Below are 24,453 nucleotides of genomic sequence, written 5' to 3'. Positions count from 1 at the left end.
GTATATATAAGGCTCATGAATATTTTTTAAACTTATGAATATATACTCTACATGTCTATGAAGCTTGCTATCATATGCAAAAAAAATTTGTTTGGTGTTGGGTGCCCATGTGCAGGTTCTAATAAAAACGCGTTCATATGGGAGCTAAAATATTGCTATCGCCATCGGGGCTACCTCATTCTTTCTCAAAGAGCGCTGGTTCCCTTCTGTCTTTCTTACCATTGTGCCTCGGGAGATACTATACATAGACTACCGTACTGTACCGGTATGATAGCTTACGCTGCAAGTACCGGTAAGCAAGCTCCTGTGACGATGATTTGACTGATGGGTTTTGGTGCGGGTAATTTAAACGCTTGCTCTGTACTATACGATAATCCTCTATGCTTGAGGGGCTTACTTTGTAAGGTATGGTATATACAATAGCACTGTAATATGTACTTGTAGTAGAATTGAAGATCGATAGATCACGGCTGTGGGCTCCCATTTCGGGAGCAGGGGGTGACGATTACGTTAGCCCATTTTTGCAAGTTCAAACGCCTACGATAAGACATTGGATGGATTCACAGAGGAGAAAGTGAGCCGAGAAACTAAGGCGCAGGAACATAATTTTTTTTATTTTTATTTTTAATTCGCAAATAGAGCGAACGACGGAGTTGAGATCCAATGGCAATATCCCAAGTTCCGTCTGTTTCCCTCCCTCTGCAGATATTCTGCTTTTTTTTTTTTCAGACAAAAGGTGAAGAACGGTTTGTTTTTTTGGTTTAAGAAAAAAATCGCGCTTTCATGAACCTCCCGCCCAAGCTCCAATTGATTTGATTGAAACCCAATGATCAAACTCGCTCACGGAGAAAGAAAAAAAGAGAGAGAAGGGGGGAAATGAAGAAAAAAGAAGCTACATTAACCGTCCTCATGACAATAGATAAGATGATTAAGTGGCCTCCTTAACAGAGATAGCAGCCTCTTCGCCCATAGCGGCAATGATGGTAACCACTAAGGAAAAATCGTTAGTATGAATGTTCGATACAAGCACGTGAGGGGTGGGATCCCCAAGGGGTGTCATCTTACAGATATCTTTACCCTTTTCCTCAGCTTCCCTAATCCTATCACCAACATCTCCGTCGGGGACCTTGACATCATTCTTCTCGGTTCCGTCCTGCCCAATGAGGTGGAGGTAGTCATCATCGATGTAAGAGAATTGGTACTCAGTGCGTGAGACGTTGGGGACATCCATGTTGTGGGTGGAAGGGCACAGCTCTTCCAACTTCTTTGTGGTAAAGATATCAATGGCGACCAAGTGGACCTTGGCGTGACCGTGCTTGCCAGTCTTAGAAGTGCTCATCTCGACAATTTTGCAAGGGCGGCCCTTAATGACGACGTGTCTTTGTGGAGCAAGAGATGTTAGATGCGTCCTGGCACCCGAGGGGAAAGTATACATATCACATAGGTGAATATGCCTTAGACGTGAAGGAATTTGGAATGCAGGAACGTACCCATTCTTTCGAAGCGCAGAGCACTGCATGGGGTAGGTGGCAGAGGCACCGGCCGAAGCCTGCTCAAAGGTGTGGTTGTGCTATAGAACGTTAGCACCAACGCCTGTGCTATGCGCATGGAAGAATTAAACAGGGTGCTTTTCCCTCTGTCTTATATAGCTGGACTCTGATGTGTATCATGTATGAAGGTGTAGTTTCAAGGGTGAAAGGGAACCCCAATAAATCATAGATTTTCTGTAGGGGCGAGGGAAGCAAAGTGGGAAGGAGAAGGAAAACAAGCAATTTTCCCCACCTTGCTAGAGGGGGGAATGCCTTACCTGCTCATCATTATCGGCCATTTTGAATGAAAATATGGATACAAGCGACTTTGTAGAGAAGAGAAAAGAAAGATTAAACAGAAAACGGCAGTGATACTAGGAAGTGGAGGTTAAGGAAGAAGGAGTGGTGATGGGGAATGAGATGGAGGAGGGGATAAAAGGGCCTTGAGGGTGGGAGCGAGAAGGAGGGGCAGGGAAAAAAATACCCCACTTAAACCAATTTTGAAAAAATTTCCTTATTGGTCGAGTGGTTTGAAACAGCCTGTCTTTTACTCGTCACGGGGTATAATGATTGGGTGGTTGCTTTGTATTCTTGGCATCTACTGGCATGAAAATCAGTCAGGTCAAAGCCCTCAGGTCGAGTTTTTTCAAGCTCACAGCCATGCAAGCAAGCGAGCCGCACGAACATGAGTATCAGAGAAGAGGCGCGAAAAGAGAGAAACGGGCATATTATTTCGGCCATTGTTTAGAACCGCCTTTACAAATCACTGATAGAAGGACAGTTCTCGACAATTCTTCAGAAGATGCGTGCCACCCTTCAACGCTACTTCATCTCACATCCTATTCTCCTCGCCAACACCAACAAAAGGTACTCGCGCAAGGCTGTGGGCGCTATACGAACCAGCGATTTGCATTACGACCTCGAGTCATTTCTCAAATATGCGAAAGGGATAGCATTACCAACCCATACCACTGTATATGTTGGGACGCTCTATGAGTATGTTCCAAATCTGTTCCAAATCTTAGCTTCTATCAAACTTTGTTCGAAAGTTTTTTCTCGTACGGATGAGTGGAATGGGACCTGACAACTGGATTGATTGAAGATACACTGTCAAAGAAGCTCTCAAGTCATTTGGTATGTCACTAGAGCGGACCGGAGGGAGAGATGATAGAGGCGTGGACCTGCGTGGTACCTGGACGATTCCAAACCTACCATCTGAGCAATCTCAAAAACCCAGAGTCTATGATGCCCTGGTACAGTGCAAATGCACAAAGATACACCCTGCTGCTATCCGCGAGCTCGACGGCACGGTTTCGTCGAAGAAGCCGGAAACTATTGGCATCCTGGCTGCGCCAGAGCACTGCTCCCCGGGAATACGGAAACACATGTCCATGTCACCTCGACCCTTGATGTATCTTTGCCTCGGGGGAAAGGAGGGCATTGTGGAGCAGATAATCTGGAATACATCAGCCTCTGTGCTCCTTCCGGGTGTGGGAGTCAGAGCTATTCACCTAAAGGACCGAACCGAGATAGTCCCCACGATTCATGAACACGAATTTCGTATTCTTCTTTCTCAAACCTCGCCTGAAAAGGAGACAGTCGAGGGAGTCGAAAATGGGAGGGAGAAAGAGGAGACACCCGTACTCCAAAGTGGCAGCGGTGATACAGCTCCTGGTACCACTATTGTGGATTACGGTAGGAGTAACGTATAGCAAAGTTCGTTCGCTGCTAAAAAAATAAAAAATAAAAAATAGAAGAACTGTTCAATCCAAAAACTTACGAATCTCCAGACTCGGCTTTATCTTCCGTGATACTATTAATAATTATGTTGCGAGATCTCGATCTCGTGGACGAGGTGCCTCTGGCCGGCCTCTGCGGTTATTGCCTCCGAGACATGCCAACATCGGGTGGATAGACCCAGCACGATGCTTCTCCTCTTCACCCGACTGAGCACGATGGTTCGCCAACTCACTCAGCCACCAAGTGGGGTCCAATATTAAAGTGCGTCTTGTGTGCTCAGCCTTAGGCCCACCTTGTACTTTTTTTTTTTCGGGAAAAGCATTGGTGCCTTGCTGTCCATGTCATCAGACCGGGTGCATGGTTGTGTGTGCCTCTAGGGCTGCAGCTTAGGCTCCCGGCACTCGAGGACTCAAGTGGCCGGATTGAAATCAGAAGGTGGCTAAGCGAGCCATGCGATAGGGGCTTCTGGTTTCAATCCGGCCGCTTGAGCACTTCGAAGCAGGCTTCTATGCATTTAGCAGTGGTGTCGCATGTTGGTTAATTCCAGATGTTAGTCACGAAGTCCCAAACCGCATTAGTACCGGGCGCCACAATTCAAACAGACCTTGACATAAACCGTTCAATTCACCACGAGGTGCTGCAAGCGCTCTCAATTTTCGTATGCCACAAGCTTTTGCAAGACGAGGGTGTGTCCAAACGAAATCTCGATGTTTCACAGAGAAAAAAAAGGCATTGGCAAGAATGGCGAGCATAGTGTCGCAACTAAAAACTTCCAGGCCCGACGCCAAAGCAAAAACTTGCACGAGTGAGTTTCCATGATGGACTTCTTATATCAGTCAGGGCTATCAAGAACCTAAACACCAAGCCAGCTCAACTATCATACCTCCCTTCTCATGAGATGCGAACCCCTGAAAGAAACGGCCACCCTGCCCTACCCCAATGGCGCTCCCTCAAACCGTCACAATAGTATTCCCTCAAACACCGTCACAATGGCACTCCCTCAAACATCGTCGCAATGGTATTCCCTCGCACCAATCCACAGCTCCCACTACTTCACCTTCCTCCTACCATAACCACCCTCTCATCTTCTCTCCACCACGATCACTACACCACAATCACACCTCACCACACCACACCGCACAACCCAAACCAAACCCAAACCAACAACCATGTTCTACAGATCCACCGAAAGCGTCACTATCCACCTCCCCCCCAAACTCTTTCACTGCTACTACATGCGCGCCCTCATCGACATCCTATACTCTTACGAAGGCAAGACCAGCGCAAACAATAGCACCCTGATCGCCGTCACCCAAATCTTCGACATCTCTGGCGGGCGCATCCCCCCATCCGGCAACGACATCCGCACTGACGGAGGCGCCGACTTCACCATTACCTTCGAGGCACTCATGTTCCATGCATTTCCGGGAGAGGTCATGTTCGGCACTGTTGTCGGGACGAGCCCCCTCGGGGTCTTCCTCATGTGTGGTGCGGCTATGCGCGTTTTTGTCAGCGTGGCGCTTTGTGCGGAGGGGATTACTTGGGATGGGAAGAAGGAGAATAAGAGTCGGGTGCTGAAGAGGCCGTTGAGGGAGGAAGAGAGGGAGGGGGAAGGGGAGGAGGGGGAGGATGAGGAAGGGGGGGGAGGAGAAGGGATAAGCAGAAGTATCAGGGTTGGCGATGGGGTCTTGGTCAGGCTCACGGCGGTCAGTAGGGACGGTGATAAGTTGCACGGCGTTGGGGATATGAGTGGGGATTATACTGGGTTTGCATCCCGTTCTTATTCCGTCTCCGCCTCTGTTTCTACCGCCCCATCCTATCCCATCGAGACATTGAACTTACCAGTGGCTAACGGGATAAACCACCCTTGTTACTAAAACAGGCCATTTTAACCCCACCCCGGACCCCGGCCCGGAAAGGGAAGGAAAGGCAAATAAATAAATATCTTGGCTTACTTCAATCTCCTCCCCAAATTGCAAGTATTACCTACTCCCCTCTTCCCTCCTCACATATCATCCTACACAGCCAGTAAATAAACAAATAACTACCAAGCAAGTTATGTAATGTACTCACTCACATTCATAACAAGCAAATATAAAAACATAAATTAAATTAAAAAAAAGGGGGGGGACCCTTAACTTCTCAAAAAACTCATTCTTGATATGTGATGATATATGATATGTAGCGATAATAGCAATACATGTGCAAGAGATGGATATCCAGCAGTCAAGGAGTGAAAGAAAGATATGTACAATGAAAAAAATGAGAAAGGTCATTAAATAATGTTCCGTCCGTCCAGTCTCGGCAATACAACCAACTAGCCAAAAGGGGAAAGAAAGAAAAGAAAAGAAAAGAAAAGAAAAGAAAGGGGTGAAGATGGGTAGTATACAATAGGTAAGTACGATGGGTTGGGGGAATAAAGGGAAGGTAAATGGGCTGTTGGCAACTCCACAGCTCGCCAAGCTAAAGCCAGATCAAGCGAGCGGGAGGAAATAGAGTACTGCGGAAGTGAAAGGCCAGGCTGGGGGTTATGGAGAAAGAGCGATGGGAAAGGGTTAGTATCAGAAGAAGGAAGAAAGTGAAATGGTAAGAGGAAACAGAAAAATAAATATAGAAAAAGTGTAAAAAAAAAAATGAATACATAACGCCATCCAAAACAGTCCAACGCTTTGCTGCTCGATGAACTTTCTAAACATGAGAAAAAAAAGTAAAAGCAAAAAAAAAAGAAACCCCCGCTCTTGCTTATAATAATCCTACAAAATCTCAAGTTCTTATTGTACCCCCCCGTTGTTCTCCTCGGGCAAGTAGGTAGGCAGACAGGTATGTGAATCTCTCCCAGCCCCCGTAAGGGTCTCACTGATGGCGTTTCTTCGACCCATCATCATCCCCATCGTCATTAAATAGGTCTATTATGCCAGATATCGTCGGCGGCGCTGTGCTAAAGTGAACAATCACGAACCACCCCGCGATGAAGTTCACCAGGTGGTGGAGGCGGTAGGCGTATGTTACGCCATATAAGGCGGCATATGCTGCTAGTCCTAGGAAGAGTAAGTCTGTTACGAGACAGAGTCTATCCATTGTTAGTTATGTACTCCAACACCAGAAACTGGAAAAGGTGGGTGGGTAGAACATACCGATTCCTGATCCGGGGAATCATATTCCCTGTAGTCAATGTTTCGACGAGTAGGATGAATGGCATTATCGAGAGAAGGTTGTGGTGGGACGAAAATGGTGTGAGCCAGTGGACTGTCAGGTTATGTATCCACACAGCTAGTACTGGGAGATTAATTGGTAGGATCCAGAGCATCACGATGAGGATAGAATGCGCGTAATGGTAGAAATCCCAGTACGTGCCGGATCGCTCGGAGTATCCCTGCAGCTACGTCAGTAAAAGCAAAACAAAAGAAAAAAACGCCAAAAGCTCCAACAATACACACATTTTCCCTAGCAAATTTCAAAGCCCTGACACAAGTGGCAATCTGTACAATGCAAGCAACCATGTACGCGAACTGGTAAGGGATAAGCGTCGCGACAAAGAACAGGAGCATCAAGGTCGTCATTATCCGTCGCTTGGGGCTGCTAGTGGAAAAAGCAGGAGTGATCGCTGGTGATCTACAACTAAAATCAGCACTATCCCCACACAACCTTATACTCAGCACACACCTTCGCTCAATGTTAACCCAGGTTGGCCACTTGCTAAAGAGCGTGTAAAGAGTAGTCAACGAGTGCAAACTCAGCATCGCCCCGTAATTCAAAACAACGCAAACGCCAACGGCGATCAGAGCAAACAGCGGCGCAAGGAACCAAAAGAATGGATCTTGCAGCCCAACAAGCAGATCATTCTTCGCGAACTCTATAGCAGTGGCAGACTGCTCCGTCACGGACTTTGACAGAGGTGACGGAACGGGGTTGTCCTGTTTGGCCTTGGCAAACGAAAGGGAAATAGCCAACGCCGACAGCGCCACTAGAACATATGGCAGAGTCCTGGGAATGAGCCTGTCAAGACCTTCCCCAAAACTCATAAAGCGGCCTATGCATAATTAGCAATCAAAAAAAAAAGCTCCATGCAACAGTGCCCCCCCCCCCCCCGATAAATCATACCCTTATTATCATATTCCCGAAATTGAATCCTGAGAACAAGCGCGACAACCAACAACGGGAATGCAGCAAAAACGGTCCGATACCGCATGGCAAGCCTTCCAAGACTCCCGAGAAAATCGAATCTAACCTCAATCTCAACAGTGCTGTTGCACGTAGGATCTAGCCAAAGCTGCAGCGAAAGGCCGCGCTGGGAACTAGGCCGGAGTGCCGGGGGGATGAATGGGGCGGATCCGTGAAGATTGATATCCGCAGAGTGCACATTAACAAAGAACTTGGACTCATACGGGTCGACAAGGTACTGACGGAGGAGCGGAGTGAAGAGCTGGCCATCCTCCCCGCAGGACTGCACACCCACACGCATCTTGTAGGTCAGCAGACTACTGTGCATTACGGGAATATGGATTTCTGTCACGAAGGGCCGTTCCGCTGGCAAAGTTGCATGAACACCATCCATCAGCAAGCCACGAAGGCTAGCATTCGATCGTATATACGAGTCCTTCTTCTCCACAAACTCTGCAATCACCCAACCCTGCGCCACTCTACTAGCCTTATCCACAACAGCCACAAACTGATGCTCAGCTATATCCTCGAGGTCATACTGCAAATAAGAAAACGCCTGGGCTCGTTCAAACGGCTGTTTGGAGGTCCGCACGGAAGCAGGAAGCTCAATGACATCCTCAGCGGCATTCTTGCAAGCAAGGCGCGTCGAGCCAGAACTATCCCCAGACAGATCCATATTCATGGAGAACAAAGCGGCCGTCTGTCCAGCTTGCAGGGGGAAGACGCTGCAGTAAAGCACCTCTAAATTCCCATCCCTTGCTCCATCCAGCTTCTGGTCGGTCATCAATGTAAACTTCGTGCTCCCCAACTCCCGTGAAGGCGGAATGGGCATCAAATAAGCACGAGGCTTCTGTGACTCTCCCAGTTGTCGCAGAACAAGTTTCTGGCCAAGATTGACGATAGAATGGGAATTATCAAGTGTCAACAGAGTAGTAGGGTCTAATATCATTAGTACATGGTAGAGTTCCGTTAAGAACGGCATTGATATCGAACCTTTATGGGGCAGCGTCTTTTCCGCAATTGGCTCCATACCAGTGAGGTACCACTTCTTAAAGATCCTCATCCTCTCAGCACGAGCCTTTGTCTGCCCAGGCCTTTTTACATCAACAATATCCAGCATAGCGCGAGCTACAACTTTCATGAGCTGATCGCACCAAAGAATTGCAAGATGATCTACGCCAACCCACACATTGGGAATAGAAGACGTAAACACAGTAAAACCATGGGTATCAGGCACTAAAGACGAAATGCTAGCATAGTCAGAAGGCACAATTGTATCTAATCCTCCGCCAGCAATTGAGACCAAAGTCACGTGCCAAAGTGGGTTGTTATTGGCCCATTTTGCCGAGAATGACTTGCGCCAATAGCTATTAATGTCGTCATACGTTTCCACTATCTGCTTGTCGAATGGCGCAGGCGGGCGAGCATGGGGTGCAGACATTGTTATGATGGTGTTTATGGAATTCGACTGGTAGTTGGGCATGATCAACATGGTACGGGCGACAATTCCACCCATCGAGTGGCCAAATAGAATAACAGAACTAGGGTCCGGCAGGTCCGAATCCATTGTCGACTTTCGTGAATCGTGATACAGCGAAAGAATGTACGAAACCGCCTCATTCAAATATTCAGCCTGATCAAGCATCGTCTGGCCGTGAAACGCTGTTATGTCCTCATTAAAATCCACGGTGAAGAAATCAAGCCCCCGTTGTCCCGCTCCCAATAACGACTCGTCCTTGGCTGCTGCGTTCTTAAAATATCGTGCGGCTTCTGCTGCTATTGGTCGCACTTGCTTGTAGCTGCCGGCATTCCCGGGGATGAAAAGTACCGGAACCCCTTTGGGCTGCGAGCACCTTAGCAAATGACTCGGAAGAACTTGGGATCGAGAACAATCAATGGTGAATGGATCATCATTGAATTCGGGGCGATTATTCTTCCTTGCAAACTCGCTTCTTGCCTCTAAAACCGGCCAAAGATCCTTTAAACAACAGTTCGGGAAACGTCAAATGACGGTCCAGTAAAATAAAAATAAATAAAGATAAAAAGATGGACAGCAGAGGCTCCCTAGGGGGGGGGGGAACAAAAAAAAAAGCGAAAGGTGAAAAGAAAAGAGAAAAAAAACAAAAAACATACCGGATATTCAACGTCCACATTATGTTCCCGGTAAAGGTAGAGATTATATTTGCTGGCAAATCTCGTGTGTTCCGTGTCGAAATCCTTCTCCCGGATGTACACGGGGGACATTTGCGGGATCAGACACCCCTTGATATCACACTGCCGTTCCCTGAACGATTGTATTGTAGTCCATAAGACGAGCGCTGAGAGAAGCGTAACCCCCAGCGTCGATAACGGGCACAACCAAGCGGACCTCAACCGTGGTCTCCTAAAATTCCGGGTATCCTCCATCTTCTCCTTCGAGAGGGTTGGCGGGGTCGTCGCGTCGAAGGGTTCTCGATCCTGCGGGGGGTTCCAAAGACCTTCCGTAGAAGGACCGTCTACCTCTTCCTTTTCACCACCAGGACTCCGCGACTCGTTCGCAGCAGCCAATTGGCCCTCTCCGTGCCCATCAACCGATGATGACTCGCTATCTTCGCTCTCCCTAATAGTGATCGAGGCCTTCGAGTCCTGGGAAGAGCGTCGACTCCGCATCAATCACGGAGATATGTCGAGTTTCGAAGATTTCCAGGCAACGTTATGACTAAGTGAGGAACCGGAAAATACGGGGGAGACGGAATGGCTCCTGCAGGGAACGGGGTTCTACGTGGTTTGTTTTTCCGTTCGGCGGGGGTCGTGATGGCGGGCGGTTGTAGACAGGTTGAGAAGTATAACGAGTGAACTCCCCGTTGATCTGTATAGCTAAAGGCAACCAAGAACAAGTAGTTAGCAGAGAATTCGTCAGCGTTTAGTAGACTTTTTTCCTTCTTTTTCCTTCTTTTCCTTCTTTTCCTCCCCTTCCTCTCTCTGATATGTACCGCCAAACTCAACTGGCAGGACGAAGAGTAAGGAAACACGGTGGTGTTGGTGGTCAGGTGTAGGGCAGGCAAGACAAGCAAGGAGGAAGGGAGTAGGGTAAGATGGAGTGGGGATGAACAAGAAACACCACCACTACCACCACCACAACCAGAAGAGAACAAGTAACAGTTGAAGAAAAAAATCATCAGGAGAATAAATTAAACTTACGGCAAAGTCACTGAAATGAAAGGCAGAGACAATGACCGACAGACCAACAGAAAAAACGAGAATTATACCAGGGGGGGATGGGAGAAGCGCAGGAGGAAGTAGCACGGCGGCGGCAAAAGGAAGTTGACAAAAAATGGTTGAAACGTGAAGACAGGATGGGAAGGGGAACAACGGGGGTCGAATTGGAGTCGGCCTTGGTTTGGGGGGGGGCAGGCCCTCCGGTCAAGGGAGGGTAAGCCAAGTTGATTGCGCGTTGCACGGGCTGTTGCGGTTGCGGTTGCGGTTGCGGTTGAGTTGGGCGGTTGTCGTACCAAACTTTGCGAGAAAGGAAGAGAAGAGAGGGAGAGGGAGAGGCAGAGGGAGAGGGAGAGGCAGAGGGAGAGGGAGAGGCAGGAGCGAAGGAGCGAAGGAGCGGGCCCAACTCGAGAAATAGCGAGTGATGAAGGGATTTCACAGTTTCGATATGGTGCGAGGATAAGTTTAATTCGCTTCATGATAAAGAGAGAGGCCGTAGTTTACGGTAGTAGTTACTGCAACCGCCATATATTTTATCAGTGGGAGACAAGTAGCAACGGCGACAACAATAGAAGACTCCTCGCCCCGTCGCTTCTGCTTCTTCTGCTCCCTACTCCCTCCTCTTCCCCCTTCCCTCCCCCCTTCCCTCCCTCCTTCCCTCCCTCCTTCCCTTCTCCTTCCCTTCCTCCTTCCCTTCCTCTATTCTCGAGTACGGTATCTCTCTAGCCCATCTCCCTAGCTTTCCCCTCCCCGGTTGTTTTGCCCGCCACTAGATTCCTTTTTTTCTTTTTTTCTCTCACACCTTGTAATTTCTCCCGTCCCCCACGCCGGGCACAGCTACCGGTATTTGTAAATTTAAGCATCGTAAGTGAATTCCTCCTGAATACGGTACCTCACTCTCTCGGAAAAGAATATACCCGCTGCAGGTACCCAGATACGGTACCGGTACTGCACAGATAAAGCACCCAACCTCGCAAGATCGTTTTTTAAAAATGAAAGCAAAATAATAATTGGATATGATACTATCATTCATCCCCCGAAAACAGAAACATCACCAACCAAATCCATACAAGCACCATAAACCGATATGGAAGAACAGACCAACAACTTATGGCACTCTCCCCAGTCCACTTGTACCTTTCACTTAGACTAAGACTTCGCCCATCATCTTGGGTCCGATCCCGCCATCAATCCCACAATAATCCTCCTACCCAAGTCCTCAACCAACCGAACCGATCCCACACCCCAACCTATCCAGCCGGCCAGCCAAATGCGTGCCCTCACCTACGGTACTCGAGTGCTCTCTTCTGCTCGAACGTAGCACCACATCTCGCCGCCTGGTCACCTACGGCACTGCGCTGTACTCTGCAATACCTATTGATATCAGTATTAACACAGCCCAAGTTTATGCTCGTATTCAAGTATATATATTTCCTGGGCATACCTCATCCCGGTCGCCCAGTATAAGTTACCCCATCGCAGCCTTGCAGAGCCACACAAAAATTGATATATAAAAAATGCCCCCCCCGAACACGAGCAACTCAAGTACCGGTACCGTAGCCAAGAATCCAGGAATTTAGTATTTCGCCACTCACACCATCGGGCCTGACGATCTCCCGCGATGGAACTCGTAACGGCTTAGAAGCCCAATTTAAGCGCCGGGATTTTACGAGGGAGCTCACACATAAAGTGCCAAGTACTGTACAGTACACTACTTGATTCGAAAAATTCACCACTTCAGGTATGGTAGTCACAGGTCTCAAAACTGCAGGTACTGTACCCAGCTAGAACAGCTGCGCGTGGTATTGAGGGAGGAGGGGAAATAGATTTAAGACCCCGTTTGGCATGCCGGAGAAATGGCATTTTCGTTCCAAACGAAATATTTTTAACACTGTACAGTACATTTTTGGCTATAGCTTGACCCACAAGCCTCCTACAAGATTTGTGTTTCTATTGCTATGGGTGAAACAGTAGCTGCTAACTGGATATGGCCCTTTTACACTCTTTAGTAATTCGAGCCTTGGTAAAAATTAAAGCATTGCTTAGCTTGTATCATAACCTGTTAAAAGAACATTGTGTTTTTTTTTTGAAAACATTGTATTTTCTAATACTTGAAGTAGGCTTAGGCGCTATTTCGTGTATTACAATACAAAATATATTACTTGCTGAAAATGTAATATAATAATATTATGATAATATTATTCTAAAATAAAATTCCATGATATTTTAAAAATATAAATGTTTGTCTTTTTTTTAAAAAAAAAAAATGCAAAATAAATACTCTGCATTAAAAAGTATTATTCTGATCGAGAATTTACCTACTAGTGTTTGGAGCTAGAAAGCTGCAAATTAACAGTAAATATATTCTGACATTTAGAAGGTGATAAATTTATAAAGAGATACTGATTAAATATTATTATTATTTAAATAGTTTATCATAATGATTGGAAATTTTGAGTTAAAATTTGATATTATAATTACATTATAAAATATTTTTGTTTAAATCCTATACCTATCTATTAAGTCTTTAATGTTTCTTTTTACAATATATGATACTAGTAGTTATCATATATTATGAAATGTTTTTTTTTACAGTATCATATTTCTGAATGTAACCAAATACACTACTAAATAGAAAGTTTTTATTGCCAAATTTTATGCTAAAGAGTAACAACATGCTAAACAGGACCTTCAAGTTATTATAATAATATCAGTATAATACTTGTCAAAAAACATGACTATTAAAAGTAATAATTTCGTTATTATCTTCAACATGCTCTGAGAGTTTTTGCTACTAGTATCAATTTACAAACCTTTTTTTTTATATAATTATTAGATCAAGTAAAATGTTATATTCCATAAATGTTTTCAGAAATTAGATAAACTATTATTATATGAAAATTTTGTGAAATAAAGTCTGTTACAATGTCATAGAAGGCAAATATTTCTAGTTTTAAGTTTATATAATTCAAGCCTAAGAACTTATATAAATCTTAAAATACTATAAAATCTTTGAGAATGTTGTGATAGGCACTCACATTTCTGAAAAATGGCATTTCTTTTATAATTATAACTTGAATAGTAACATGACAAACAGGAGTTTATGTAACGGAATACTTTGGTCCAAGTGGCCTTGCATCTGTGGAGGATAGCTACTCCAAAGAGATATATCAGTCAACCCTTTTGCATTAGGTAGAATAAGCCTACCAAGTTGGGGCAGCAATTTAGAGTAAGAGTAGCTCTCAGTATCTCATCCTATCATACTAAAGAATATACAATCTTCTGCTTTGTCAACAAAAAATCCCCTCAAGAGCTTACCGAGCAAAACGGCCCACTTAACGTCACTAAATTTTACCATTCGATTCTCCCCCCTCACTCTACTATCGAGTTATCCCTTTGACGTTTAAAGTCTCCTTGATACGATCGCCCTCTTGGAACCTATATAGATCCTCCAGAATCAGTTTCCGTTATAAGGAGATGGCGAGGAGCCAGCTCCTGCGCAGAACTGAAACCTCATGATTCCCCCATCTCCCTACCGCTATTACGATACTGCCAACTAACTAACTCCACTATTCCCACACACATTCATGGGCCTTGACGGCTTAACAGCGAGAAGGATTTACCGGACGAGGGCAAGCAAGCAAGAATTATCATACCTGAGCATCTGGATATAATATACAGACTGGAACAGCCCTGGTTGCTCCCCCACGCCAACTCTGCCCTTACTACCATGTCAAGCATGAGACATGGGAGACCTTCAACTATGCTGCCATATCATACCGGTATGCTACGGAGCGGTAAGAAGTCAATGACCCAGCAGATGAAGAAGTCGAGCGGAATCACATCCCGTCACGTCACGTACGGTACAGTCTCTCCCATTCATTGAACTTCGGCGTGACTACTAACCAACCATAAGTGACGCGGATAAACGTAGTATAGTCTAGTATCATACGCCACGGCATCGCTCCGTACCCACTCTCCCCTTACCCGGATTAATTTCGGCCCGTATCCCCGATCCCGCCCAACCGCCACACCAATACCAACCCCACTTAATCTTTTATGATACCCATAGCGAAAAGAAAGGAAGAAAGAAAGCGAGGAAAAAAAACCGCAAAACAAATCCCGCGACAATCATTTTTACCAAAAAGCTACAACAACCCGACCTACCGGTACAGTACGGTACAGCACAGTACTCACCATTACGTCCAAACACACTCCCACAATCAAATCATTTTTATCATACACTGGGAGAAAAAAAAAAGAGGCTGGGACATCAACGGTCACTCGCATAATCTGTTTTTCCAATACTAAATATAATCCGCAAAATTTGAAAACGATTGTGAGTGATTCAGTGGGGACTATTCTGTATGGTCTGCGGAGGCCTTGCGGTGGTTATTGAGCACAGTACGCGCTGGTTTGGACGTCGATGTTGGGGAGGGGGGTGCTTGAGGGTTTGGGAAGTTGAAGTTAACTTATGGGGTGGCGGTGAAGGTGCTTAGCATAATTTGGGAAGATGGGTTGTTGGCTTGTGGTGGCTGTGATGAGAAGACAATCCAAGGGCTTCTAGGTGTCGTGATGTCTGGATATGGTAGGATTAGAGAGTTGGTGGTGGTGTGCAGGAGCCGTGTTGCAAAGTACTGTGCTGTATGATAACTTACTGTGCTTCTGGATTTGTTATGGGGGGAGGGAATGATTGGCTATTCGGATACTGCTCGAGTCGAGAACAAAGAACTCCTCTGGCGCAGTATAGTCGAGCTGGCTCCTTGGTTGGTTGCAAAGCACAAATGGCAAACCTATCATACCGGGGGTGACCAGAAGTAGTAAAAGTTTACTTTCATCCCAACCCCATTTTGCAGCTCATACAAGTACTGCGCATAGCACAACAAAATAAAAGCAAAACTGAGAATAATATTATATTTAGTCCAGCAAATCCTTTAATTACTTGAGGCCTATCCCACATCCTCTCCTAGCAACCGAGTTCCATAACTATCCTACCCGGGCAAGCAAAAACCCACTACCACCATTTTTTTCTCCGGTTCCCTTTCAAACATTTTTTCTATTTCTTCACTCGCCACTAAATTAGGCTATGGTAAGCTACTGTTTTCCCTGACCCAAACTCCGACCCACAGGATTACCTAATAAAAAACCATCAAAAAATGTACCAGAAACCCCCTCTAAGTGGTGAATAATGATAGGACCTGTTTCCAACCGTATCCTTGGTGACAGGGAAAAGGAAGAGAGGACAACAGGAGCGAAAATCGGAACCGGGGAACAAGAGCGCCGCAGTCATATCGTATGTCGCGTGATGCCATAATAAAAAGGCGGTAGCGGTGGTACGTACCACCCAAAGAGCAGTAGAAAGGGGAAAAAAGAGGAGGGGGTTATGTAGTGTATCCATTTGGACGGGCCCCTGGAGTAATAAGTCCATGGCCATGCCGAAATGCCAAAGCAAGCAAGGGGGGAATGAAAGGGGAAAAAGCACGAGTAGCGAGAAAGGAAAGGAAGTGAGGCTAAAGAGCTAAAGAGTTATCTGAATAGCGTTTTGAGGTCCTTTGTGCAAACCCCAGTCAGCCATAACCATTTCGCGCGGGGGGGAATAAACCATATCATACCTCCAGCTTCTTCGCCATGGCGTCCTTCCCACTAAGCCTCCCGGAGGACATGGAAAGATTAGCAAGCTCGGTCTTCTTCTTCTGAAGTTCAACAATCTTCATCTCGAAGGAATCACGCATAATATATCTGGTCGTGGTGACAGGACGGGTCTGGCCGAGACGGTGTATGCGGTCGATTGCCTGTGATTCCGCAGCAGGATTGAATTGAGGTTCCATGACGTAGGCCTTGCAGGCTGCTGTCAGGTTCAATCTGTAAAACAATCCTTGTTATCAACTGGGCGGGACGGCGATAACGAGAAAAGGAGTCAGATATACCCGAGACCCCCAGCCATGATAGATATCAGGATGACCGAGATTTCCGGAGCCCTTTCAAAGTCCTCCATCACGCGGTTTCTCTGAGTGCGGGTCATACTGCCGTCTAAGCGGACAAAGTTGATACCATTATCCTTGAACGCGATCTCAATAAGGTCCATGTGGGAGGTCCAACATGAGAAGACAACACTATGTGATAATTAGCTATAATCAATTAAGTAATTATGGATAGGAAGGAAGGAAGGAAGGAGGGAAGGAAGGGTGTAAAAAAACCTCTTTATAGGACTGCTAGTCGTGCTTGCCTTCTTATTCTCAAGGAGAGATGAGATAAGAGCTTTGACCTTCGTGCTCGGCCCTCCGTACCTCCCCTTTAGCTTCTTCCTCCTCTGGAGATCTTGGACTGAGTCCTCATTGTAATCGCTCTTAATATCCAGTAGAGCGGAGCTGACGCACGCCCCACAGAGTGGGCAATCCCCGTGCAAAGGTTTGTTTCCCGCGGCGCTAATTGAAGCGTTATTGAATTCTTCGGTGAATCTCGGCCCACATGTTTTACAGAGCAGGTGAGCACATGCGGTAAGATGACCTATGACAACAACCTTCTTGTTTGAAGGTGAGTCCTCATCGCCAACGCTGCCGGCTGTACTGTTAATACCGACTTTGGCCTCGCAGAGAGCGCAAATGTCGTCATTCGCATCATACATGAGTCGGAATATTTGGTAACCGTCCTTGACAGACCATGGCAGATCGCTAGCATTACCACCGATCTCGTCAACATTGATTGCATGCGAGGAAGTGATCCCGGCGGTGTCACTATCACCCACCAACTCACTTCCGTGAGCGCAAATCAAGCGTAGGCGTAAGATACTCTGCAGAACATGAACATAATTCTGCCCACCGATGTGGCCATCCCTCAGAACGAGATCCAGCTTTCGCCTAGACATCCGCAGGGTAGCTTCGTATAATTGTTGCTCAGAGCTAGAGAAATCGAGAAACACCTGTAAAGATACATTAGCAACAGATACTCCTGGAAGGGGAAGAAAACCTTACCACTTCGTCCTTTCGAGGAGGTAGATTAATGATGCCCTTCGAGCGCCGCAAGGTGACGCTATGAAGTATACGACGAAGATTCGCGATAGATTCAATATTCGCATTCTATACGCCAAATCAATTGGCGGAATATCACCATTTCACGTGCCAAGGTAAACCTACCTTAAACGGTGCTGCGATATATTTATTCCAGGCAGTGCTGTCGTCAAAGGGTGCAATGCGAAGGAACTTGACTAGAGTCGCAATATCCCCAAGACGATCTACGGGGGGGTCAGTTAATGTACAGCCCAAAAAAAGGGTCAAACGAAGAGGAACTCACTCTGAATTGGAGTTCCAGTAACCGCCCAACGTCTCTGAGCATTCAAAGAAAGCATAGCCCTTGTGAGCATGATAGAGGGCGAACGGATCATATGGGCCTCTGCATTAATTAGCAGGTTCCTTTCTCATGTTCATCTATGGGGAAGAGATTGACTGACCGTCCAGGACGATTCTAAAGAAATGAAGCTTCTGGAACGGACAGCTGCCTTTTGAAGCACTTGCACCGCCACCGCCAGTCGTGTGTTTAGCAAACTCTCCTCCGACAATCTGGTAAGTCGTGAGGATGACATCGTATTGAGCCAACTTCTCTATACTGAGCACTCGCTTCGGGCCATGATAGACGTAAACACTGAGAGTCCCAAACTTGACATGCGCCTTGATCTGCCCCTCCCAATTTCCAATGGTGCTGAGAGGGCTAACGACCAGGGTCGTCTTGACCCTCCTCCTCTTGGACGGGCGCTCGCCTTCAGCCGGAGCGGCGAATGCCGTCGCCGCGTCGAGGGAACCGACAATTAGGCATATCACTTGCAGAGTCTTCCCCAGGCCCATGACATCCGCGAGAATGCCCCCGTAGACTTCGTCAGGCTTTTCCTCTCTCTGATCACAGGTGATGACATTCTCATAAAATGTGGGACTACCGTGCCCGAACGTGCGCCAGAGCGAGGTATTCCCTTTCGAGTCAGTGTAGTCACGATCCCTCTCCTTGCTCATCATAAAATGTAACCCTTGCTTTTGGTGTTTTAAGAGGGGAGTGGTGATTCGTGGATCCGCCTCGGCATTAGGCAGATTCTCGACCTGCTTCTGCAGTTCTTCAAGCATGGTGAAAACCGCCGCCTCTGTATCAACCTGCACTGGCAGGACCCGGGACACGCCTGGGGTGCCCATGGGTGGGACATATTCCAATCCGTCGGTTTGAGAAGGTCTCTTTAGACGTCCATTCTTATCCGCCAAAATTTTCGCTATTGCGCCCATATTCATCACGGGCCCATACACATTGGCCTGCATCTCGAGCGGAGTTTTGCATTTGCCGTCGGTTTCGGGTCCAGGGAGGTGTCCCGGTTGCTTCTTTCTAGGGAGGACAATTGTCTGGAGCCGTACCAAGTTCCTCTCCAGCAACGGAACCAAAACCCTCGCACTATTCGTATCGAGAGAACCGAATTCCTTTCCGAATGGATCTATAACCCCCACACTCAACGACGAACCGCCGCCGTGGCATTTCAATGAGACGGGTATTCTCGGCCAATGAGTGGTAAACCGGTCCTCCAATGGAATTGGTGCTGGAAGAGAATGAGCCGTAACATACATTTTCTCCATCAATCCAAAGCACACCTCCGAAACATTTGGATGAACAATCTGAACATCTCTGGAAACAGCTCTATTCGATACAATTTGGACGTCGTCGTCGTCGTCCCCCGTAAGATCTATAACACTAACCCCAACCACGGGCGCTTTCTCCCCACCGTTACCGTTGCCACTACCATTCCTGTTCCCATCCCCGTTCCCATTCCCGTTCCCAACGGGAGGAGTCGGCAATGGATGGTATTTTTGGGGCACAGGAAGAGGGTGTTGGAAAACCGGAGGTCGATATTCCCGCATGGGCGTTCCAAAATTTGTCATAACATCACTGTAGGTTGGGCCCCCGTTTGGATTATTGATAACTCCTCCCAAAGGATTCGGCGGTGGTTCCCAGGGCCTGTCCCAAAGCCGGCCCATAGCCTGCGGGGGTTGCAACTGAGTATTGGTGACATTTTGTGAGATCGGAGGTGTAGCTAGCCCGTTAGGGGAGGTTACGGGTTCGGGAGTCTGGCAAGTCGGCGGAGCTGGCGGGATATTGGGAGGAGTAGAGACGAGTGAAGGGCCGGCACCGGTGACGACAAGCTCCTCGGGGGAGTTATTGTGTAGCTTGGGACGCTTGGAAGAACTACTGATAGTTCCGTAATGGTCACTCATTGCTTACTGGGCAGCTTCGAGAGAAACGAGCTGGGGAGAGCGGGAAACCGAGTGAGAGGAAGGAAGGACAGGATAGATTCAAGGGCAGAATCAAGAGACGGAAGGAGCGAAGAACTGCGGAATTTTGAATTCCAGAGTGACTTGTGGTGGGGAGAGGTGGAAGAAGAGAGAGGTGGTGGGTGGTTGGGAAGGAAAGAAAGAAGAGAGCGTGGGGGGGGGGGGGGTTGCTGAGAGAAAGGCGCAAGCTGCAAGCAAGGTAACTCTGGCCTAGACTACTACAGGGACAACAGTATGATTAAGGTAAACGTTATGATAGAGCTCCAAGAGGAGGGGCAAGAAAGAAAATGGCCACAAACCCCCGAACCGAAGAAAGTGAAGAAAGTGAAGAAAGCGGAAAAGAGCGAAGGGGGAAGAAAGAGAGAAAGAAAGAAAGAAAGAAAGAAGGGATTAAAGATACCGCTGAGTATGTTGGTAGTGTATGATACAATATCATACCAGCAAAGGTACCTGCGGTGGTGAGTAGGTTGGAAAAGCTTGTGTACTCGTATGTGAGTGAAAACAAAAAAGGATCAACCCTAGTTCCCTGTCCGTCTGTCATACCTACCAGGGCACGACCTTGGCGGAAACGGCGGTTCGCGCGTAACTTGATATTCATAAAAATTTTAATAGAGTACCGGTATCATAAAGTACTCGTAGAAGATAGATTATGATACCATGCCGGTACTCGAGCATTATTTGCCCCCTTCTCTTCCTGGCAATCCTCGAGGGTTCTCGCTTTTTGGCCACGATAATGTGTCCTCGAGAACGGATGCGAGGGCGCTCGAGCAAGGCATCCTTAGCCTTTCAATCGTGCTCATGTCCCCTCCGTATACGAGTATTGGCCTGGTGTGACCCGGCTTGGCAGTACAGTAACCTGTCGTTCAACACCGACGGGAACGTTCGAGTGAGTAATTGCGGTAAAGGTACCCAAACTCCCGGAACTCGTGCAGTCCTCCCCCCATTGGAGGGGAAAAAACACAAAAACTAGTGGAGGCATATGATCCATCCATATTCTTTCTACTTGTATCCTGCGACCCCCAAACATGCGGGTGGATCTACTCGTACATACCACCCCGCCTCACAATGCGAACAATGCAAAACCTGTACTTTCTTCCCCTAAACGGAATTGTAGCCCCCACATTCGATACAACGCCCGGACAAAGAATTACGTTGCCGCCGTTTGCAGTGTTCCGATGGAACTGAACCGAGTGAGAGAAGATAGAAAGATTCTTTATCACACCAACGTTAAATTACTAGCGGTAAGCGCATAGGCTGGATGAACGATGGATGCCCCCCAAAACCCACCGCCGACGATATAATGTCCCCTGGACTGCCTTTCATAATTGTCTACGGCGTCCTGGACCTGAACAGCTTTAGTTACCACCACCGCCGCTCACAACAACACTGTATGATAGGAAGAGAATAAACCGGCCAACGACAGCACCAACACAAAACTCGCCAGAGTTAAATGAAGCCAAATCTCACAATAACATCAACACATATCATACCCCGCCAACTTACCCCGCCACCCTAAATTACTTTTCTCCCCCCACACAGCACCTAACAGGAGTGTAGAAAAGAAGAAAAAAACGGCGGCAAACCCGCTTCTCCACAAGTACGGTAGTCTATGAGTGAATCACACTAACGTACTAGGGTATAGACGTAGGTGATGGGACGGACAGGGGATTTTGAGTCCGGGTGTAAGTGGACTATCGGGCCGGGAAGCGGATCAGACAGGGAAGTGAATCTGTTGAAATGCACCAAACAAAGTGAAATCTGAAAATCCCAACTGACCTCCAAAACCGGGAAGGTAAAAAATACAAAGGTGTATGAGGTATTCCTGGTTGCACATCATATTAGGTTTGCCCTTATTTTTAGCTAGATTTGGAGGTTTGGTTTCGCCAAAATTTCAGCAGTGAGGATTTGGTCAAAATTCGCGTGCAAAGCGATTCACCTCTGCGTCTGACCTACGGTAAATTCCCGGTCCGATGCGTTATCATACTGCTCTGCCTTTTTTAACGCCCATTCCGGTCCTGTTTGATACGGCAGCATGGCGCCGGAATATGCAGTGCTGCGGTGACTTGACCACCACAGTAATCAGGCGGATAGGCTACACTACTAGCTCCAATGTTGCAGTGCGCAGATTTGGGTTATGATACCGCACAGTATCATACTGCTAGGGCTTTTCAAAGTTGAAAAGTTTATTTTCCAGTGGCGATCAAACGAAACAACGTAAAATATGTCCTATCTGTAGTATCATAGCATATGTGACATCTCATATATAGGTAAGTTCAAAATACTAAATAGATATGAGAGAATAAACGCTATTATTGGGGAAATATACAGATGGAATAAATCGAAAGTTGTAATGTGCCTAAGTCCCTGTGAATATATAGCGAGAGGCAACAATACCTTTTCTTAATATATATATATCTTCTTCCTTTGATAGTTCTTAGGCCCTTTGGCCTATGTTATAAACACTCCCTTGGGTAATGACTATTATTGTAATTTATAGAGATATTGTACTTAGGCTTGTGAGAAATGTAAAGGATAAAGATCATAAAAATGTTTTATTCAGATAACATAATAAGTAAGGAAATTACTTAGAACATTCAATCTAATTTTATTTCTAATATGTACTAAGTAGCTATTGGAAAATGATGATCTTATCTACAAAATATGTGCGCGATCTAATCCAAATGTACACATCTAATCTGATTACCCCGCCAAAAATGTTTTTTCTCTTCCTTACCACACACTAGCATCTCCTCGATCTACGCTCAAGTAGGTTGTAAATGTTGAAAGTCTGTGGGAGGAGATATGGATAGTCATACAAGCAAAATCCTATTGTGATGGCAAATACTACAGGAGTATATATCATCATGGGATATCCAATGATCAGATTGTGGCATTTGATGAGATCAGATATTACTCCATAGTGCGACTGCTTAGGACATATATGATTACATAAGCCACCACCACGCTGGTGCTCAACGAGCTGAGACAGTGCTAGTCTAATATCTACTGAGTTGTCTAATCAGATATGTGTAATCAGATCTATTTAAGTGACTGATTTGATAATCAGATATGCTGTGCTCACATATACCCCTACAGTAATTGCCATCACAGCCAGATCTTGCAAGTGAAATGCCAAGATGCCAAGCCAAAAATGCGAAATTTTCTCTCTCCTATATAGTAAACTATTCCTTTTTATCTTTTTTCCACAACCATTACTTCTACCATCACATCTGTCATGAATATGGCTTGGTACAGAAAAGGTTTTCACATGACTCATGATTATGAAACATAGGTATGTTATTGCTTTACACATATGACTCATTTAGGTCATATGACTTGTTATGTTATGATTTATTATGTTTTGCACATGACTTGATTATGAGTCATGGGACGTGTGTCTGACGAGTATGCCTTGTGGGTATGCCTTGTGGGTATGTTTTGCGCATATGACTTATGTTTCACAAATGACCTCATCACAAAATCATGGATTTTGTGTTGAACTTAGTAGTTATCTGCTGTACTAAGGTAGTTTCCATTTCCTTTTCTTTAGTCACACGACTCTTGTTTGTTTTCTCAATCTCTGACTATGCCTAATTTAATTATCAGTGGTTTACCACATTGGGTACCTCTTGTAGTTTGATGTTGGAATAAGGGTATCACTACTGCATTACGTTGGAAAGGTAGTCTGTGTAGTATAGGACATAGTGTCTGGTGTGACTACTTAGTTGATGTAGTATATTAGTATTCCTTCTCGCTTTGTATTTAAAAAATCAAGCTTCTTCTCTCCTACTCCGGAATGCACACATTTACATTTTGTGCATGTAACCACTTGGGGTCATATGACTTGTATATTATGTTATGATTAGTTTATGAGTTTTTGCATATGATCTTGCTATGAGGTTATAGGTTTTAAGCATGTAACTACTTTGGTCAGATGACTAGTTTGTGATAATTTGGTTTCGTGCATGTGACCACTTTGGGTCATATGATTTGTGGTGGGAAGAACACTACATAAGGAGGCCGGTACGGCTGAAGAGGATAGATTCTTCACACTTTGTTCTAAGTACTTTTCCCTAGCCTTGCCGTCGCTCCGCCTTGGAGCATTTCTTTTGCACACTCAATAGACTTTGATGCTGGAGATTTTGGGGGAGATATCTGAGTTCGCTTAGTAGTTCCTGGGGTTCTTAGTATTGAGGTCTATTTATATTGCGTGGCGGATTACTTGTTTGCACCATTTCGTCACTTGCTGGATATCTTATAATACTGGCACTTCAAGCTTTTCATCACAGGTGCTTATAAGTCCTTCTTGTTAAAATGTCTTTAGCTTCCTGTCTATCGTCTACTTACAGGTTTCGTGTTTAATTTGGGAGATTGAACATTGTGTTTGGAAGGGTTACCAGCATTGTTCTTTAGTCCAGCTCATATTGGTAGGGCTTTAATGGAGTCTTTAGATCTCACAATGTAAAATGTCCTTGGGTTAGACTGATGACCTTCCCAAGTGTAAACTTGTCATACTAGCTGCATTATTCGTC

The 24,453-nt window shown here is 46.1% G+C and overlaps 4 protein-coding genes; 1 reads left to right on the top strand and 3 right to left on the bottom strand.

Moving 5' to 3' along the window:
• Positions 1 to 597: 597 nt before the first annotated feature.
• GSTUM_00002158001 (uncharacterized protein) lies at positions 598 to 1,959 on the bottom strand. XM_002835988.2 has 4 exons: positions 1,808 to 1,959; positions 1,491 to 1,570; positions 1,066 to 1,379; positions 598 to 990 (listed from the first exon to the last, which is right to left on the bottom strand). Exons 1-4 carry the CDS (start codon positions 1,826 to 1,828, stop codon positions 929 to 931), a joined length of 477 nt encoding a protein of 158 aa, XP_002836034.1. The 5' UTR covers positions 1,829 to 1,959; the 3' UTR covers positions 598 to 928.
• Positions 1,960 to 2,231: 272 nt separating this feature from the next.
• On the top strand, positions 2,232 to 4,206 carry GSTUM_00002157001 (uncharacterized protein). XM_002835987.2 has 4 exons: positions 2,232 to 2,525; positions 2,632 to 3,245; positions 3,320 to 3,530; positions 3,824 to 4,206. The coding sequence occupies exons 1-2, from the start codon at positions 2,332 to 2,334 to the stop codon at positions 3,239 to 3,241; spliced, it is 804 nt and encodes a 267-aa protein (XP_002836033.1). The 5' UTR covers positions 2,232 to 2,331; the 3' UTR covers positions 3,242 to 3,245; positions 3,320 to 3,530; positions 3,824 to 4,206.
• A 1,214-nt stretch (positions 4,207 to 5,420) lies between these two features.
• Positions 5,421 to 10,459, bottom strand: GSTUM_00002156001 (uncharacterized protein). XM_002835986.2 has 8 exons: positions 9,564 to 10,459; positions 8,424 to 9,273; positions 8,308 to 8,369; positions 7,371 to 8,202; positions 6,931 to 7,299; positions 6,707 to 6,873; positions 6,404 to 6,630; positions 5,421 to 6,339 (listed from the first exon to the last, which is right to left on the bottom strand). The coding sequence occupies exons 1-8, from the start codon at positions 10,077 to 10,079 to the stop codon at positions 6,123 to 6,125; spliced, it is 3,240 nt and encodes a 1,079-aa protein (XP_002836032.1). The 5' UTR covers positions 10,080 to 10,459; the 3' UTR covers positions 5,421 to 6,122.
• A 5,054-nt stretch (positions 10,460 to 15,513) lies between these two features.
• On the bottom strand, positions 15,514 to 19,219 carry GSTUM_00002154001 (uncharacterized protein; the record flags this gene model as incomplete). XM_002835985.2 has 9 exons in its annotated part: positions 15,514 to 15,699; positions 15,761 to 16,175; positions 16,238 to 16,487; positions 16,553 to 16,738; positions 16,823 to 17,544; positions 17,597 to 17,701; positions 17,759 to 17,856; positions 17,916 to 18,014; positions 18,073 to 19,219. The coding sequence occupies 8 exons, from the start codon at positions 19,217 to 19,219 to the stop codon at positions 16,152 to 16,154; spliced, it is 2,631 nt and encodes an 876-aa protein (XP_002836031.1). The 3' UTR covers positions 15,514 to 15,699; positions 15,761 to 16,151.
• Between the last annotated feature and the right edge of the window lie 5,234 nt (positions 19,220 to 24,453).

Source organism: Tuber melanosporum, assembly GCF_000151645.1.
Source record: "Tuber melanosporum whole genome shotgun sequence assembly, scaffold_122, strain Mel28".
In the NCBI taxonomy this organism is placed as follows: Eukaryota; Fungi; Ascomycota; class Pezizomycetes; order Pezizales; family Tuberaceae; genus Tuber; species Tuber melanosporum.
This window is presented reverse-complemented; position numbering and strand designations above follow the sequence as displayed.

Bases quoted from the DNA above. Each gene is read 5' to 3' on its own strand.
- GSTUM_00002158001 (XM_002835988.2), bottom strand. From the start codon at position 1,828: ATGGCCGATAATGATGAGCAG. The intron at 1,571-1,807 runs GTAAGGCATTCC...AACGTTCTATAG, and splicing joins TGGCCGATAATGATGAGCAG to CACAACCACACCTTTGAGCA. The intron at 1,380-1,490 runs GTACGTTCCTGC...TGCTCCACAAAG, and splicing joins TCTGCGCTTCGAAAGAATGG to ACACGTCGTCATTAAGGGCC.
- GSTUM_00002157001 (XM_002835987.2), top strand. From the start codon at position 2,332: ATGCGTGCCACCCTTCAACGCTACTTCATCTCACATCCTATTCTCCTC. The intron at 2,526-2,631 runs GTATGTTCCAAA...GATTGATTGAAG, and splicing joins TATGTTGGGACGCTCTATGA to ATACACTGTCAAAGAAGCTC.
- GSTUM_00002156001 (XM_002835986.2), bottom strand. From the start codon at position 10,079: ATGCGGAGTCGACGCTCTTCCCAGGACTCGAAGGCCTCGATCACTATT. The intron at 7,300-7,370 runs GTATGATTTATC...AATTATGCATAG, and splicing joins TCGGGAATATGATAATAAGG to GCCGCTTTATGAGTTTTGGG. The intron at 6,340-6,403 runs GTATGTTCTACC...AACAATGGATAG, and splicing joins ATTCCCCGGATCAGGAATCG to ACTCTGTCTCGTAACAGACT.